We start from the raw sequence: 17,191 nt of genomic DNA, 5'->3' as shown, positions 1-17,191 counted from the left end.
AGAGTGTTCAATGCAAGTGCAAAAGGACTTAGTAGAAAGTTTCAAGAGTATGTGAACCGCCAGACAGGTTAATAGATTGTCAGATGAATCAGTGTAGTTGAGTTCACTTCTTCATGCCAAGCTAGACAAGTTACCCATGAATTGCAGTACAGGGAGATTACGAAGAGATAGAAAGGTTTCATAAGACTATGATTAGAGATGAGTAGAATCATCAAGATAAGTAGCAACAGTAAGTAGCATAAATCGTAATGTGCGGTAAAACAGATTATGTATGCATGATAAGATGTATACATGGAAGATGTGTTAGACACACGTAAGCACTGCAGGGCAAACCTGGATATCAGTAGAACTCCAGTTTAAAGGCAAATCCTGAGTGATTCAGATAGAGAAAAGTTACGTAGATGCAGAGTTCATGCTAAGCAGAGAAGGAATAGATCCGAGACAAGCAATCCTCTTATAACAAAAGTTAGTTTTAATCACTATGTTCTCAGACAGTTCTGTGATTTTGATAAAGATAGTAAGATTGAAGAGACCATATTCAATCATATGTAGAATAAATAAGAGGAAGAGTTACATGTATTGATAAGGAAAGTATGCTTCGAAACTCTTCAGAGTGAGTTTGATAAGATATTCTATGACTAAAGCCAAAGAAGGCAGGATTTAGATGCAATCATATGTAGATAATTTCTAAATTTCGAGGACGAAATTTTTTTTAAGGGGGGTAGAGTGTAATATCCCGCTTAACAGTAACAGAATATTACCCATTAGACGCGTCAGAGGACAAATAATCATGGAAATGTCTATTAATGGCATAAGTCAGGTATGAGCTAGATATCAGAGATTAAGTGTTATAGAACGTCAAGTACGACGGAAGATGTTTTTATGAAATATCAGTCAAGCAGGGGTTTATGTATCAGTGTCAGGTTAAGCGCGACCAAGACGAAGGGCATTTAAGTAAACTCGCACAAGGGAGTATATAAGTGTTTTTGGGGCCAAAATATTCATTTTCCCATTTCACTTCTCTCTCTAGGTTTTGGAAAACCTTTCTCTCCCCCTTCTCTCTAAGAATTGCGCCTCCCTCTCCTCTATAAGTCATCCAAACTTCTTCAATACATGATCAAGCATGGCTTAGCAAGCAAGAAACAAGTAGAGGAAGAGATTAAAGTATGGTTTGGTGAAAAAAGGGCTAAGCATCAAAAGCTAGGGTTTGAGCTTGGAACTTGAGGAATATGCAAGGATCATGTTAGGTGAGTTCCATAGATAGTTTACCTTCCCTTGGTTGTGTAAATTCATGCTAGAAAGTAGTAATTTATGTTTATGAGGGATTTGGAACCCTAATGGACTTTTGATAAATTCTTGTTGATTTGATGTTAAATTGCCATGAAATATGTTTATAAATGTATATATATGTTGCTGGATGTTTTGGTGCATTGCAGGAACCATTAGAATGAGTTTTGGGTCAAAAATTGGAAAATTTGTACCACAGACCCGAAGAGCTACGCTATTAGCGAAATCTACGCTAATAGCGAAATTGACAGGATGAGCCACGCTCCAGGGGCGCTATTAGCGCAGCCCTCTGGACCAGCCAACATGCTTTATGGCTGTTGGCTCAGGGTGGGTCCGTGGTGCATTCCGATGTTTTTCTTTCAACGTTTTACAACTTTATAACCCCAAAACAACATCTAGGCAATGCACATAACATCGAACGATTCTTGAAAAGAAAATCATGGCAATCTTAACATGAGTGGCAAGAGTGATTCAAGAGAGTTTAGCCGAGTTACTCGGGTAGCAAAGAGCTAGGCATGGGATGAAAATAGAGCCTTGACATAGCTTGTCAAGAACTAGAATAGTTAGTAAAGAATAGAATAGAAGGTTAGACATGAGTTGTAAGCTTGATAAGCCGCGAAGTGACATAGAGTTTTCTCTTCGCATAGAAGCTAGAGTGCCATACGAGTGTGGCAAGACGTGAACTGATTAGATATCTCTTCACATAGCAAGTTAAACAAGCATGTAGTTTACCTCTAGTTGGATCGTATAGGCATCCGAGGTAAAAGAGATAGCTAGTATAGATTTAATACTCATGCATATTTATAGACCCAGACTTTAAAGTTAAAGGTGCCATGTCTCTTGTGTCCACACTAGGTTGGCTCAAGAGGTTTCCATTAGGTGAAACGGGGTTAGCCGTAAGGAACCCGCATGTCACTTAGTAAGTAAGATGTAGTGGTCGTGTCTCTTGTGTCCACACTAGGTTGGTTCAAGAGGTTTCCATTAGGTGAAATGGGGGTAGCCGTAAGGATCCCGCACGTCACTGCAGGAGTGCCGTTGGTTATACCTTAGATAGGTTTCCATCGGATAGATAGGGATTGCGCTCGGGGTTACTCCACTCGGGGCTTTCCGTAAAATGAACTCAGATAATGTTTGATTGTTAAACGCTAACTTCATGAATGAATCTGACTGTGCATATTTATTAGATATATTTATGTTATGTCATAGAGCCTTGACGTAGATCGTCAAGAATAGTAGAGCCTTGACGTAGATCGTCAAGAATAGTAGAACATAGACGTAGATCATCAAGAACTAGTATGATAGCAAGATAGAATATGTTGTTAGATACAACATAGCTATGCATAGAGCAAGTATAGATAAAGATATGTCGATGACGATCTTAGGTTTCCCTTAATCGTCCGGTTTAGAATTGTGTCATGATTATAGTATGCTTAGGCCTTGATGCGTAGAGCGTATTCTTGGCATTGCGGTTTTAGATTCCCCTTGACCGTCATGACACGTATAGGAAGTGAAGCCTATAACAAGTGAGATAAGACTACGACGGCCCTAGTATGCACACCGTCTAAGTATGCAAGTCCCCACACACGTATAATCAACCGGCAGGTTGTATTCTAGACACATGGTGACCGTAGGTTTCCCCTGAGGTTACCTATAGCCTAGGATTTAGGGGAACTCACTGAGACATTATGTCTCATCCCAATCCTTTTTGTTTCAGATAAACAGGTTGGATTAGCAAGCTAGTAGCCGAATGGATGATGCGACAAGTGTTCGTTCGTACCCGCTGCAGGATGAGATGGATATTCGAGGATGTATCTATTATACTTTAGTAAAGTTGAGTTGTATTATTATGTACGAACGCATTTGGTTGTATACATATATATTCATTCGTAGTTGTTTTGTTGTAAATTTTAATGTATCCAGTACTAATCTAACGCACATGCTAGACTTTCTAGATACGTCTAGTATGGGTGTTACAATCAAAAGTTTGTTGAGATATTTATGTTAAATATAACATTGGTTTTTTAAAAATAGAAAAAATAATAAAAATATTGAGAATGAATGTTGAAGTGACAGATGACATAAAAAACCTTACTTTATAGATATACTATTGATTGATTGATCGATGTGTAGTTTGTTGAGATATTTATCCTACATAAAATATTAGAAATTCAATAAAAATTTAAAGAAAATACTGAGTGCATAAGATCAAAATTTTGTTGAGATATTTATGTTAAATAAAATATTGGTTTTTAAAAATAGAAAAAATAATAAAAATATTGAGAATGAATGTGGAAGTGACATGTGGCATATAAAACCTCCAATTATATATATATATATATTGACTGATGTGTAGTTTGTTGATATATTTCTACTACATAAAATATTAGAAATTTAATAAAAATTAAAAACAAAATATTGAGTGCATAAGATCAAAAGTTTGTTGAGATATTTATGTTAAATAAAAAATTGGTTTTTAAAAATAGTGAAAATAATAAAAATATTGAGAATGAATGTGGAAGTGACACGTGACATAAAAAACCTTACTTTATATATATACTATTGATAACATCGACGATATTTATTTACTTGAATACAAAATTTTTACATCAATTAAAAATCATTTTGATATTTAAATTTCGAGACAGGTGTGCATCCGTAAAAAATTCGAGTAATATGTAACCAATTCAATCGATCATAGAGCAGCCGGTCCCAGATTGTGAGCGACACTACGCATTAGTGATGTTTAGCAGACTCAATTTATTATACCCACACTTTCAAATCGATCATATAGCAGCCGGTCTCTTAATGTGTGTGACACTAACATGAAAGCAAACCAACAAAGTTAGTCATATCACAAAATCCAATTTAACTAGTATGATACCCGTGCTAAGCACGGGAAATTAGCATAGTGATAAAATTTTCATAATAAAAATATTATTTAAAATTAGATTGAAAAGTAAATGATATAAAAAAAATATCTCTTACGTAAAATTAATGTATATTTAAGTTATTTGTCGTATAAGTCAGCATAAATTTAAAGTAAAGTTTGTATAAATTATGAAGTTAATTATAATATTGTATATATATTTTTTTTTAAAAAAGTATTATATAATTGTATTAACATATGTCATTGAAAGTTGCCTCATTTAGTAAGGAGTTGAATCACCCGCAACGCAAGGTCGTGGGTTCACGTCCGCTTGTCAATGCGAGAACCACTTTTATGAGTGATTGTAATTTGTAAGTAACTTTGTAAGCGTACTTTGATCCTTGAGATGTGTCTTGACCCATATGAGCTTCAGGAGCTCAACTCACCTAAACTAATATGTAACAAAAAAAAAAGGTATGCAAAATCTATCAAAGTCAAAAATGTCTATCTTGCTTTCACCATTTTCATTTGAACTGTTGTCACCGCCTTTAATTGAAAGTATCCATTTGCTAAAATTTACAATTTCGTTGTGCTCCGCTAATACAATATATGCCCCCCCCAATCTCATATTCACAATAAGCCTTAACATAATACAGTTTTCACATAGAATGGATGAATTAATTGAAGAAACAACAATATCATGTCTTGATTTTTTCTTGATTACAGGCAGCGTCTGTCTGAAATCACTGCCTGAAACTATTGTGATTCCATCAAACTGCTGATACTTATTGTGAGAATCTATTTTTTACATGATGTCATGTACTCAGTGGCCAACTACTCAAATAATAGCGGTGCATCATTGATGCATCATCCCAAATTAATATCTTTAATTGACAAAGTAGTTTTTCCCTAGGACTATCCTTTCATGGTTAACATTGATGACTTCTTAATCCCAATTGAGATTGTAAATAATGAATGTCGAGTTCTTTTACCCAGTAATGATAGAGCTACAATATCGTCGGAAGCAAAGTTCAAAAAAATAACCCTTTAGATCTAACAGCCACATGCATTTCCATATAAATGTTTTCCCAATATACCACCATAAAAATATATGAAAAATAAACCACTGCTACCAGAAAGAACAGACTTCGTGATCTTATCATATACACATCTGTTCTGGACCGGCCAAAAGGATTATTGGCCCATCCACTTAGGCCCAATATCACTCAAAGCCCAAACTCCACGTTTGGCATTATTGCTCGCAACTTACCCCCTCCCTGAGGGGGGTGCACAAAGCAAACGAGACTGGTTCAAACGAACCCCAACGTCTCTCTTGCACATTCTGCATGTTCCCGCAATAAACTCTCTGGCGGTTACACTTCCCACGATTTCGTAAACGCCAGAGCCAGGTGTGCCTCCTCAACGGCTCTGTAGCTCTCCACCTCAATAAATAGGGGACTCACTGCAGTCCCCAAGGTAGAACTCTTTCTTCCTCTCAAACCCTCACTCTCTGATCTCTACTGACTTGAGCGTCGGAGTGCCTGCAGGTACACACCTCCCATCCGCTCCAAGAAGCAGTCTGACGTATTCCACCACCGTCACAAACACCGCATTCAAAGCACCGGTAGTCACATTCTGATCAGGTACGATCAGTGGCGCCGCCTGTGGGAAACACATAAGCTCCCCCGTTTTTATAATACTAAAAACCAAAGCTTTCATAAAATACCATGGCTGCCAACGGTGCCAAATCCCAGTTACGAAGTGAAGTGCGCATTCCTCAACGGGATGACATGATATCCTCACCATCACCTGTGGATACCCCTAGGGAGGAACCAACTCAAATAGTTCCTCTCCAGCAAAGGCCTCTGCAAGGTCCCAGCCGGCCTACAGGGACACCAGAAGATGCTACCCCAACCGGCGTACTCATCGGTAACCTGATCCGCACGGTTCAACGATAGACGTCGTTAATCGAGGAACAGAACCGCCGACTGATGGATCTGGAGCAAGCATGTCCAACCGTTCAAACCCGGCGATCTCTCTCCCCAACACGTAATAAAAGAGAAGAGAGCCCCAGTCGGTCAGGTTCCAGATCCCCTCGGCACTCGGTGAGCATCGGATCTCCTTCTTGCACCAGGAGGTGAACAAGGAGATCTCCCCGAAGGTGGAGAGGAGATCTCCTCCAAGGCGATCTCCACCCAGGAGATCTCCTCCAAGAAGGGCCCCGTCGAGAAGATCCCCTCTGCGCTGAACTCCACCCAGGAGATCTCCACCCAGGCGCAACAGGCGTTCACGGTCACCTTCTAGTTCATTGGACACTCGCGATAACCGAACATATCGTAACGCTTACGGTTCGTTCACACGGCGTATCCGGAAAGCTCCTATCCCTCGCGGACTGGAAAAGCCGCCACAAATGGACTCATACGAAGGGACTACCGATCCGGATGAGCACATCGAGAACATCGAAGCAGTTCTCACCTACCGGTTGGTACGGGGCACCGTCAAATGCAAGCTTTTCGTCACCACCTTGAGACGAGGAGCGGTCACGTGGTTCAAGAACTTGAGGAGAAACTCCATAGACTCTTGGAGTGACCTCTGCAACGAGTTCACCACCCATTTCACCTCGTCAAGGACGCAACCAAAATCGATGGCTTCCCTCGAAGCCATCGTCCAAGGAAGAAGCGAACCTCTCCGAGACTACATCGAGAGGTTCAATAAAGAAGCCGTCCAGGTCCAAGACGCAAATGAGACTATGAAGCTGTACCTCATTGCCAAGGGCCTACGCGACGAGACGGGCGTGAAGAAAGCTGTCCTCCTGGATCGCCCAAGGACTCTCAACGAGTTCCTAGCGATCGCTAAGATCTACATCGCCTACGAAGAGGCTTTGTACGCGGACAGCCTCAACAAGGTCAGGAAGGAGGAACCAGCTGCTGAATCCTCCAAAAAGCCCTTCCACGAGAAAAAGAAGGAAGGCAAAGCTGCTCGCGAAAGCAAGAGGCCAAGCGGCCACTTCACCGAGTACACTCCATTGGCTATGTCAAGGGAGAAAATCCTCGCCGAGATCGCCGTAGCCGATCTAGCAGAAGTTGGCATCAAGCCACCAAAGGCTCTATCTCAGGAGAGGAAGGGAATCGACAAAACTAAATATTGCCGGTTCCACAAATGCCACAGACACACCACCGACGACTGCGTCCATCTGAAGGATGCCATCAAACTCCTCATCCAGAGGGGTCGGCTCAAGCAGTATGTAAAAAATCCAGAAGCCGAAAGGAAAGTTGTCGAGCTCATCGGTGACGGGTCTGAGCACGGAAGGACCACCGCCATGTCCGTGGAACATCTTGGTGATTTCACTGACAACATGGAAATCACCCCCTATTCATGCACCTGGGAACAGTTCCCCACCGCCAACATCATCACCGGAGGAACACTGAACATCTCCATGGGCAGCATGAAAAGGAAATTTGAAGAGCTCATGAGCGTCAAAACCATGGCTTCCTCCAATCAAGGAGGAAGGCCACCTCTGGCGTTCTATGACTCTGAACTACCTGGTGGAGCTTCAAATTCTGCCATCCCTTTGCTCGTGCGAGCATCGATAGCCAATGCAGATGTCCGACGAGTCCTGATAGACACAAGGGCCTCATGCAACATCATGTACACCAGCCTGTTCAAAACTCTCCAACTAACAGAGAAAAACCTTTCTCCTTACGTTGGGGATGAACTCTACGGCTTCAACGGATCATCCACCCAACCATGGGGGTACGTGGAGCTACTGGTCTCTTTTGGCGAAAAGGAGGCCAAGAAGACAATAAAGGTCTCATTCTTGGTGATCGACTGCCCTTCTCTCTATAACTGCATTATAGGGAGGACCGGGCTAGCCCAGCTAAGGGCTGCATGTTCAACCGCTCATCTGAAGTTGAAATACCATGCAAAGGACGGCATCATCGCCTCTCTCAGCGGAGACATCGAAGCTGCAAGAAGATGTTTCCTCGAAGCCAATAAAACCCAGAACTCGGTTTCCCAACCCAGCAAACCTGCTGAGGACAAAGGGAAAGCTGCTGCGAGTACCCTGGACGCCAACTTGGTCGAACTTGACCCCAGGTTCACCAAGGAAGACCTGAAGGAGCAAAAACGGGAGAAGAAGGATCCGCTTAACGCGAAACTTCTTCGACCTGTTCCTGATGGCAAGTTCGAGCTGGTCCCTTTTGGAAACGACCCCTCGAAGAATTTCAAGATCGGCAAGGACCTCCTAGAGCTTGTCAAGAACCAGCTGATCGTCTGGCTAAGGGATAACGCTGACCTGTTCGCCTGGAGCGCGGCTGACATGCCCGGAATCGACCCTAGCATCACCTGTCACCAACTGACAGTGGATCCCGGAGTTAGCGCTGTAGCCCAGCGTGGTAGGAAGCAGTCTCCTGAAAAGTCAGAGGCTGCAGAAAAAGCTGTAAAAGACCTCCTAAGGCAAAGTTTATTTTCGAGGCCAAATACACTACCTGGCTTTCCAATGTTGTACTTGTCAAGAAATCTAATGGAAAATGGCGTATGTGTGTTGACTATTCTGGACGCCTATTCTGGGTACAATCAGATACCCAAGGCTGAAGAAGATAAAATGAAAACAGCCTTCATGACCAAATCAGGGAACTATTACTACAACGTAATGCCCTTCGATCTACGAAACGCGGGGGCTACTTATCAACGTATGATGAACAGAATCTATGACAAGACACTTCTGGGCGACATTCTAGAGGTTTAATTGGACGACATGATCGTAAAATCCCAACAAGAGGTGGATCATGCCGCCCATCTCAAAAGAGTGTTCGAGCAAACTCGGAAATACAACATGAGACTCAACCCAGAAAAATGCACCTTTGGAGTCCAAGCGGGTAAGTTCCTCGATTTCTATCTGATAGAAAGAGGAATTGAAGCAAATCCAGATAAATGCTGAGCATTTATTGAGCTTTCAAAGCCCCACTCCAAGAAGTGCATCCAAACGCTCAACGGAATGCTGACCGCCCTCTCAAGGTTCGTGGCTAAATCCGCTCAACACGCACTTCCTTTCTTCAAGCTCTTGAGGAAAGAAACGAAGTTCGAATGGACGGACGAATGCGAGACCGCTTTAAAGCACCTCAAAGAGACACTCTCTACGCCACCAGTGCTATCACGATCAGATCAAGGTGAAACACTATACCTCTACCTCTCCGTCTCCTCTGACGCGGTAAGCGCCGTCCTCATCAGAGAAACGGCGGAGGGGCAGAAACCGGTATATTTCACCAGCAAAGCATTGTTGGGACCTGAAACAAGGTAACAAAGGATTGAAAAGGTAGCTCTCGCACTGCTTACCGCAGCCAGAAGGTTGAGGCAGTACTTCCTAGCACACACGGTGGTAGTCCGAACGGACCAACCCATCAGGCAGATCTTGGGTCGCCCAAACGTAACCGGTCGGATGATGAAATGGTTACTCGAGCTATCTGAGTTCGACTTTCATTACGAATCCAGAAAGGCACTAAATGCTCAGGTGTTCGCCGACTTTCTCGCCGAGATGACTTTCCCAGCCGAGGAAAGCCCTGAGGAATGGACCGTCTTCGTAGATGGGTCATCCAACCCCAAGGGAAGCGGAGCCGGAATAATCATCGAAGACAACAAAGGTATCGTTGTCGAAATTTCCCTTGCTTTGTCTTTTCCTGTTACCAATAACACTGCAGAGTACGAAGCCTTCCTGGCTGGCTTGCGAACAGCCAAAGACATAGGGGCCACAAAGGTGAAAATCTTTACCGACTCACGACTAGTGGCTTCTCAAGTCACAGGAGAGTTCCAAGTAAAAGAAGATCACCTCCAAAAATACGTCCAGTTAGTTCTAGAGAAAATGAAAGAATTCGAAGCCGTCGAAGTAACCCATGTTCCCCGCGAACAAAATACTCGGGCAGACATTCTTTCAAAACTCGCAAGTACGCGAACTGCGAACGGGAACAAAACGGTAATACAAGAGGTCCTCGTCGAGCCAAGCATCCAGAACATCGAAACTCTGCATCAAGATATCAATTCGATCATTGGAATGGAAGACTGGAGGGGACCCATCTCTCGATACATAGAGAATGGCGAGCTCCCGACCGATCCGCAAGAACAGACAAAGTTGAAATGAAGGTCCTGCTCATTCACTTTAATAGAAGGAACCTTGTTCAAAAGAGGTTTCAACATTCCGCTAACCAAATGCCTAGGACCTAATGAGACACAAGAAGTCCTCGCCGACATCCACGACGGCATCTGCGGACAACACCTTGGTGCAAAAGCTCTCGCAAAAAAGGTCCTACGAGCAGGATACTACTGGCCTACCATGTTGAAAGACGCCCAAGACTACGTGAACCTATGCGATAAATGCCAGCGACACGGGGACATGCACCTAGCACCTCATGCTGAGCTAACATCCTTGGTCTCACCTTGGCCTTTCACGTGGTGGAGCATCGACCTTTTGGGACCATTCCCCAAAGCCGCTGGGCAACTAAAATATCTGGTCGTCGCAATTGATTACTCAACCAAATGGATCGAAGCAGAACCACTGGCCAAGATCACAGCCAAAAACGTACTCCGCTTCTTCAAAAGAAACATCTTTGCAAGATTCGGAGTACCAGCATTAGTGATATCCGACAATGGTACACAGTTCACGGACCAAAGGTTCCAGGACTACCTAAGGAATATCGGCATCAAGCAAAGCTTCACCTCCGTCGAACACCCTCAAGCCAACGGCCTCGTTGAGGCTACAAACAGGGTCATTCTGCGAGGAATACGAAGAAGGCTGGACTTGGCCAAAACTCAATGGGCTGAAGAGTTACACGCAGTACTATGGGCCTACATAACTACTCCCCATTCTGTAACTGGCGAGTCACCTTTTCGACTCACGTACGGGACAGAAGCGGTCTTACCCATTGAGTTAGCTGAACTTACATGGCGTACGGACGCCAGCACTGACTTCCCGGCCAACACGACAAATCTACGTGAAGAGCTTGAATTCGTCGACGAAGTCAGGATAGGGGCAACCTTGCGAGAAGCAGCGCTAAAACAGAAAATAGCCGCTCGCCACAGCAAGAAAGTCATCCAAAGGGAATTCGAAGTAGGCGACCTCGTCCTCCGGCGAAACCAGAAGGATTCCGAAGAAGGGAAGCTCGCCGCCAACTGGGACGGCCCCTTCAGGATCCGGATGAAGACCGGGACGGAGCTTACGGACTCGAAGACCTCCATCAAAACGTAATTCCAAGAACTTGGAATACGGAAAAACTCAAAAAGTACTACACTTAGATGGCAAACAATGCCGACTCACTCTAATGTACGTACTTAGTTCTATACAACGAACTCATCACTCCCCGTCGAGCAAAATAAACGGAAGAGAAAAGTCGTGCCACTCCGAATCCAAAAAGAAAAAGGATGGGAGAAATTTACATAACGAATTCTCTTACTCCTCAGTATGTACGCTTACCGCTGCGACATCACTGCTCGGCATGTTAGGTAGAACCCCAGCTCGCGATGGGTGTTTCACGCCTCAGTGGAGTGAACTTAGAAAAAATTCTCTCGTTCACCCGCTGTTACACGTCCATAACTTTGGACACACATTCAGATAAACAATCTCTTGGATGTGCAATACTTCTGACTAATACCCCGGGTAAACAGTTGGAAACTCCCTGCCTGAAGCTCTTCCTTGCAAAACTACGCAAAGGTAAAAACTTTCCAAGCAAAGTAACTTATTACCTGGAAAGCAAAAGGCACAACTTTGATTTCATCAAGTCAAAGCAACAAAACGCTAGGCGGGCATGCAAGACTCTCCAGTCATTAAGTCACTTCGTCGAAATAATGACTGCGGGGGGTAGTCCATCCTACCACACTCAACTTAAGAGCTTTGCAAATCGATAGCAGACAAGTTCGCAAGTTGAACAACTAAGAGCACACGAATTATTGCAATCTGTCAAAAACACAAGGCAGATAGATAATTCGCTCTCGACAACAACTAAGAGCATACGAATTATTACAGTTTATCAAACACACAAGATAGATAGATAATTCGCTCTCAAGCAAATACTTCAAACAGTATAAAAAGCCTCACACAATGAGCATTCAAATTCAAAACATTATACTTGAAAGTAAATCATACATTTCAGAAACAAGTATAATTGAGAATAAAACAATCATATTATAAAGCTGCTAAAACCACTAAGGGCGCACAATGTCATTACAAGTTTGGTCGTTAAAGAAGAGATTAATTACAAGGCCTCATCAGGCCTGAGCTTCATCAACATGCCCATCTTCTTCCTCGGGATCAGGGGGCGGAGTGATCACCCCATCGCTCACCTCGCTAAGGGGATGAATTCCTTCGACGTTCAGCTCGATACCCGGGTTCACCACCTTCAGCTGAGCCACCGCCCGCTCAAACCCAAGCTTGACAGCGTCCACCATGCTTCCTTCCAGCTCACCGATCCTGTCCACAAGGCCGGCGCGCCGCAGGACAGCAAGGTCTTCCGCCTCATCCTCTCTAGGAAGGTCCGCCTTCCTCAGAGCCTCCTCCAAAGACGCCTTCTCCTCCACCAACTTTTGGGAGGAGTGGGTTGCTTGCTCAAGAGCGGTCTGAGCCCCAGATAACTGCTCCTTCAAAGAAGTCAGCTGACGATCACGCTCCTCCGCAATCGACCTCTTGCTCCTTTGATCGTCCTTAAGAGCAGCCACCTTGGCAGTCAAAGCGCCCCTCTCCCGCACTAGGGCGTCGACCCGAACGTCACTGTCCAGGGAAGCGGCAACCTCCAAAGCCTCCATGGTGGCAATAACTCCATCAGTTACCACCTTACTCCGGCCAGCGGGACCCAGATCCTGGATAATCTTCAGCTCAGGATCATCCAAGAACAAGGTCGATTGAGGGCCACACAGCTCAGGCTCGGACCATAGCTTCGGAAGCTGGAGGAAGCCTCCCTTCTCCGAGCGAACGGGGACGGCCTTGATCGGCGTGATTGGATCCTCAGAAGGCATCCTCAACTTCTGCCTCTTAGCAGACTCCTGCACCAACCCTTGAGGAGCCTCCTCACGTTCCAAGTCCACCACAGGACCGGAGGCTGAGCCAGAACCAGAGCCAGCTATGAGATGCTCCAGAGAGTGGACATCCTTACGCTTCTTTTTGGCCGAGATCTTTTTGCTCGCCGCATTCACAAGGGCTCCCAAGTCCTTCTTTATTTTCTCTGCAAACACAGAGACAAAGGAAACTGCGTCAGTTAAGAGAAACAAATAAGAACGCAACAAAGCAGACAAGAGAAAAAAAATAAACTACCAAGGCAGGCATCAGAATTATCAGAGGTCCACAACTCGTAAGTATTGATGAGGCAGGGCTCTATTACAGGGGTCCCAACCGCACTCATCAAAGGGTTCCCCCGTCGGTCAGTCTTAACCCTCTGGGGGAGGGACTCGATGAAAGCCTAGAGTTGTTAACGAAGACCTTTCTTGTAACGCCCGTCTTAATTAATTAATTATTTTGATGAGTTTTAACATATATTTATATGATTTATATGTGTGATTTATATGATTTATGAATTTAAGTAGTTTACATGATTTATAGGTAAATTGTGTGATTTTCAAGATTGATGTGAAGTATGTGATTTTGTGAGTTATAATGTTGGTGTGACTTATTTTATTATTAAATAAAATAAGATATGAAAAGTAAAATAAAAATATTAAAAGTGGGGCTGTTTGGTGAGAAGAGTAAGTTTAGAGGTGAGTAGAGTAATACGAAAAGATAAATAGGGCAGACATAAGTTAGAAACATAGTACATACGTTTTTGGAGAAAAAGGGAGAAAAGTCAGAAGAGAGAAGAACAAGAGGAGAGCTGCGATTTTCTGCAATAACCAGGTAAGGGTGGGACTATCTATCACTAATATTAAGTCTGTAGATCATTAGATTGCATCTAACATGTTTTAGGATGAGTTGTGAGATTATAAGAAATTAGGGTTTGAGTGAGAATTGAATGATTTAGTTTTGATGAAAACCTAACTCTAGCAAATCAAGAGTTTTTCTCCGATTCAGCTGATAGACATAAATTATATTGGTTTCGAATGTTGATTTACTTTCTTCAGGTGATGAATTATGAATTGAATATATATATAGGTTTATGTCCTTCAAGTTGCTAGTGTCATATATATGTTCTTTGATCCCTTGTTTATAACCTTCGATTACTATATGAGTTACTATTTATTTGATTTGATTATGAATTGTGCAGCACTGTTTCGGTTTTAGAGATTAAATACCACATATATACCCACATGCAACTCTATATTATGAGGTTCATATTTAGAAGCAGTTTAATTATTAAATGATTTTATCTATAAATCTTTGGATATGAAAGCATTAGTTTGTATCATGGTGCTACTGATGTATATTTTGGATTAGAATTTGGGATATTGGGCATTATACTAAAATATGGCAAGTTTTTCTGTTCCAACGTCAATCTAGATATCTTGATTTTCTCAAGAATAAATATTTAAATTATCTCTTAAAATTTGTTTTTAAAATATAATAATACCTTGACAAATATTTGATTTGCTAACCTTTATGGTATCACTTTTATCTGATTAGTTTTGGAACGCATATCTGATAATAATGATAATAATATTAAATGCTAATGTTTTATTATTTGAATAGTTTAATTAAAATGACCTTATGAGACTTGGTTATTATAGCATCAATATTTCATGCTAGCGTGTGATTATGATTATGGTTGCAATCAATAGGTTCTTATATGAAATTATGCCTTTAGCTACCTGTCAAATATTTCCTCCTTTCTTTCGGACCTTATATGAAAATTCTGTTTATACTTGCTGTTTTATCTTAAATTAAATCAGCTCCCATTTAGTGATAAAATAATAAAGAGTTATCATTGTAATTATTATTAAACAATTTTTTTGATGTATAAATGATGAATTATTTGACGATGTGCAGTTGATGTGCAATTTATGAATTATGCAATGATCGTAAAATTGATGTGATAATTGAAAATGATTATATAATGATGCTATTTAAAGATGTGTTATATAATGAAGTGCTATTTGGAAGATGTGTGATTTAAATATGTGTTATTTATGATGCTTATGTTGATGCGATGTTTAAGATGTTGATGTTTATCGTTTGATGCTGTTGACCATTAATGTCATAAAGTTATAAGTGTCGGTCTAAGTTGTGAAGTCGTAAGAAGTTGTCCAAATTATTGGAATCATATAAGTTGTTTAAGAAGTTCAAGATGTCTAAGTTGTAGGAGTTGAGTCCATTGCATACTCATTAAAGATGGGGGCTTTAGGCCCGGCAGCCTTTGTGCTCATTAAAGTTGGGGGCTTTAGGCTCGGCAGCCTTTGTGCTCATTAAAGTTGGGGGCTTTAGGCCCGGCAGCCTTTGTGCTCATTAAAGTTGGGGGCTTTATGCCCGGCAGCCTTTGTGCTCATTAAAGTTGGGGGCTTTAGGCCCGGCAACCTTTGTGCTCACATTTCGAGAGCCTAATTACGCTCATTTACGTTGCTGAATGGTACCACATGCATTTGCATATCATGAAGTTTCACGATGGTTTAAAGTTGTTAAGTCGTTAAGTTGATAAGGGTTGCATTGTCAAGTCGAGTTGTGTTGTCGAGTCAAGTGTTAAGTTGAACATGATATTTAATGATGATGATATATGATGATGGTATTTGTTTATGAAATGATAATATGCTAAATGATAAATGTTTGATACGTTAATAATATTTTATGTTGCTAAATGCATTTTAATGAATTACATGCTTAATTTATTGACTGTGAAATCTCACCCCTTCTGCTTGAAAATGTTACCCTTCGTATGGGTAACTTGCAGGTAATAAAGACTAGAAGTGTTCGTGAGTGGACTCCTCACTTTGTGTCTAGGTGTTCTGATACGTAACGGGATGGGGTTTGCTTTCATATCTATTCCTTACGTGTCTTTTATGAACCCTTTTTATGATTAAGTATTGAACTATTTTATGAGATTTTTGATAAGGCCTGCGTGCCAAGACTTTAGTATGCTGAATTATTTTCCGCTGTATGGTTTTAGAATTCGATGTTGAATTTGAGAGATAATTATTATTATCCATTTTATGATTTTTCAAGAAGTATGTGACACTCTGTTATGATTTAAAATACTCTGATTTATGATGAAATTTTTATGTTGGGAAAACAGGGTGTTTGTAACACCCATACTAGACGTATCTAGAAAGTCTAGCATGTGTATTAGTTTAGTACTGGATACATTAAAGATTTACAACTACGAATGAATATATATACAACCAAATGCGTTCGTACATAATAATACAACTCAACTTTTCTAAAGTATATTAGATGCATCCTTGAATATCCACATCATCCTGCAGCGGTACGAACGAACACTTGGCGCATCATCCATTCGGCTACTAGCTTGCTAATCCAACCTGTTTATCTGAAACAAATAAGGATTGGGATGAGACATAATGTCTCAGTGAGTTCCCCTAAATCCTAGGCTATAGGTAACCTCAGGGGAAACCTACGGTCACCACGTGCCTACATTACAACCTGACGGTTGATTATACGTGTGTGGGGACTTGCATACATAGACGGTAGTGCATACTAGAGCCGTCTTAATCTTATCTTAACTTGTTATAGGCTTCACTTCCTATACGTGTCATGGCGATCGAGGGGGAAAACTAAGACCGCATTGCCAAGAATACACACTACGTATCGAGGCCTAAACATAACATATCATGACACTAATCTAAACCGGACGATTAGGGGAAACCTAAGATCGTCATCGGTATCACGTTCTTTACTTGCGCTAATCCATGCCTTGTACTTATCATGTAGCATCTAATGCTCTTGTTCTTGAACATAAACGTGCATGGAGTCATTTTCGCATAATCATAAACATAACATACATATTCGTATCTAAGTTCATTCATTATGTTAGCGTTGAACATACAAACAGTATCTTGATTCATTTTACGGAGAGCCCCGGGGTGGAGTAAACCCGAGCACAATCCCATACATACCGAAAA

General features: G+C 41.9%; 1 protein-coding gene and 1 long non-coding RNA gene across 2 annotated transcripts; both read left to right on the top strand.

The window, feature by feature from the left end:
* The first annotated feature begins 1,192 nt into the window (after positions 1–1,192).
* Positions 1,193–3,229, top strand: LOC146930132 (uncharacterized). Its single transcript, XR_015008313.1, has 2 exons — positions 1,193–1,247; positions 3,002–3,229. It is a non-coding gene; the product is annotated as an uncharacterized LOC146930132 (long non-coding RNA).
* A 3,568-nt stretch (positions 3,230–6,797) lies between these two features.
* LOC146930131 (uncharacterized) lies at positions 6,798–11,390 on the top strand. Its single transcript, XM_085707491.1, has 4 exons — positions 6,798–8,591; positions 9,114–9,362; positions 9,468–10,242; positions 10,333–11,390. Exons 1-4 carry the CDS (start codon positions 6,798–6,800, stop codon positions 11,388–11,390), a joined length of 3,876 nt encoding a protein of 1,291 aa, XP_085563617.1.
* The last annotated feature ends 5,801 nt before the right edge of the window (positions 11,391–17,191 follow it).

The sequence above is a fragment of the Medicago sativa genome, chromosome 4 (genome assembly GCF_051527215.1).
Source record: "Medicago sativa cultivar Bolivia chromosome 4, Bolivia_mono, whole genome shotgun sequence".
Taxonomy (NCBI): Eukaryota; Viridiplantae; Streptophyta; class Magnoliopsida; order Fabales; family Fabaceae; genus Medicago; species Medicago sativa.
The sequence above is the reverse complement of the archived record's forward strand: the minus strand, read 5'-3'. Positions and strand labels throughout refer to the sequence as shown.

Bases quoted from the DNA above. Each gene is read 5' to 3' on its own strand.
- LOC146930131 (XM_085707491.1), top strand. From the start codon at position 6,798: ATGGCTTCCCTCGAAGCCATCGTCCAAGGAAGAAGCGAACCTCTCCGA. The intron at 8,592-9,113 runs GTAAAAGACCTC...GAGCTTTCAAAG, and splicing joins CAGAGGCTGCAGAAAAAGCT to CCCCACTCCAAGAAGTGCAT. The intron at 10,243-10,332 runs GCGAGCTCCCGA...TGTTCAAAAGAG, and splicing joins CTCTCGATACATAGAGAATG to GTTTCAACATTCCGCTAACC.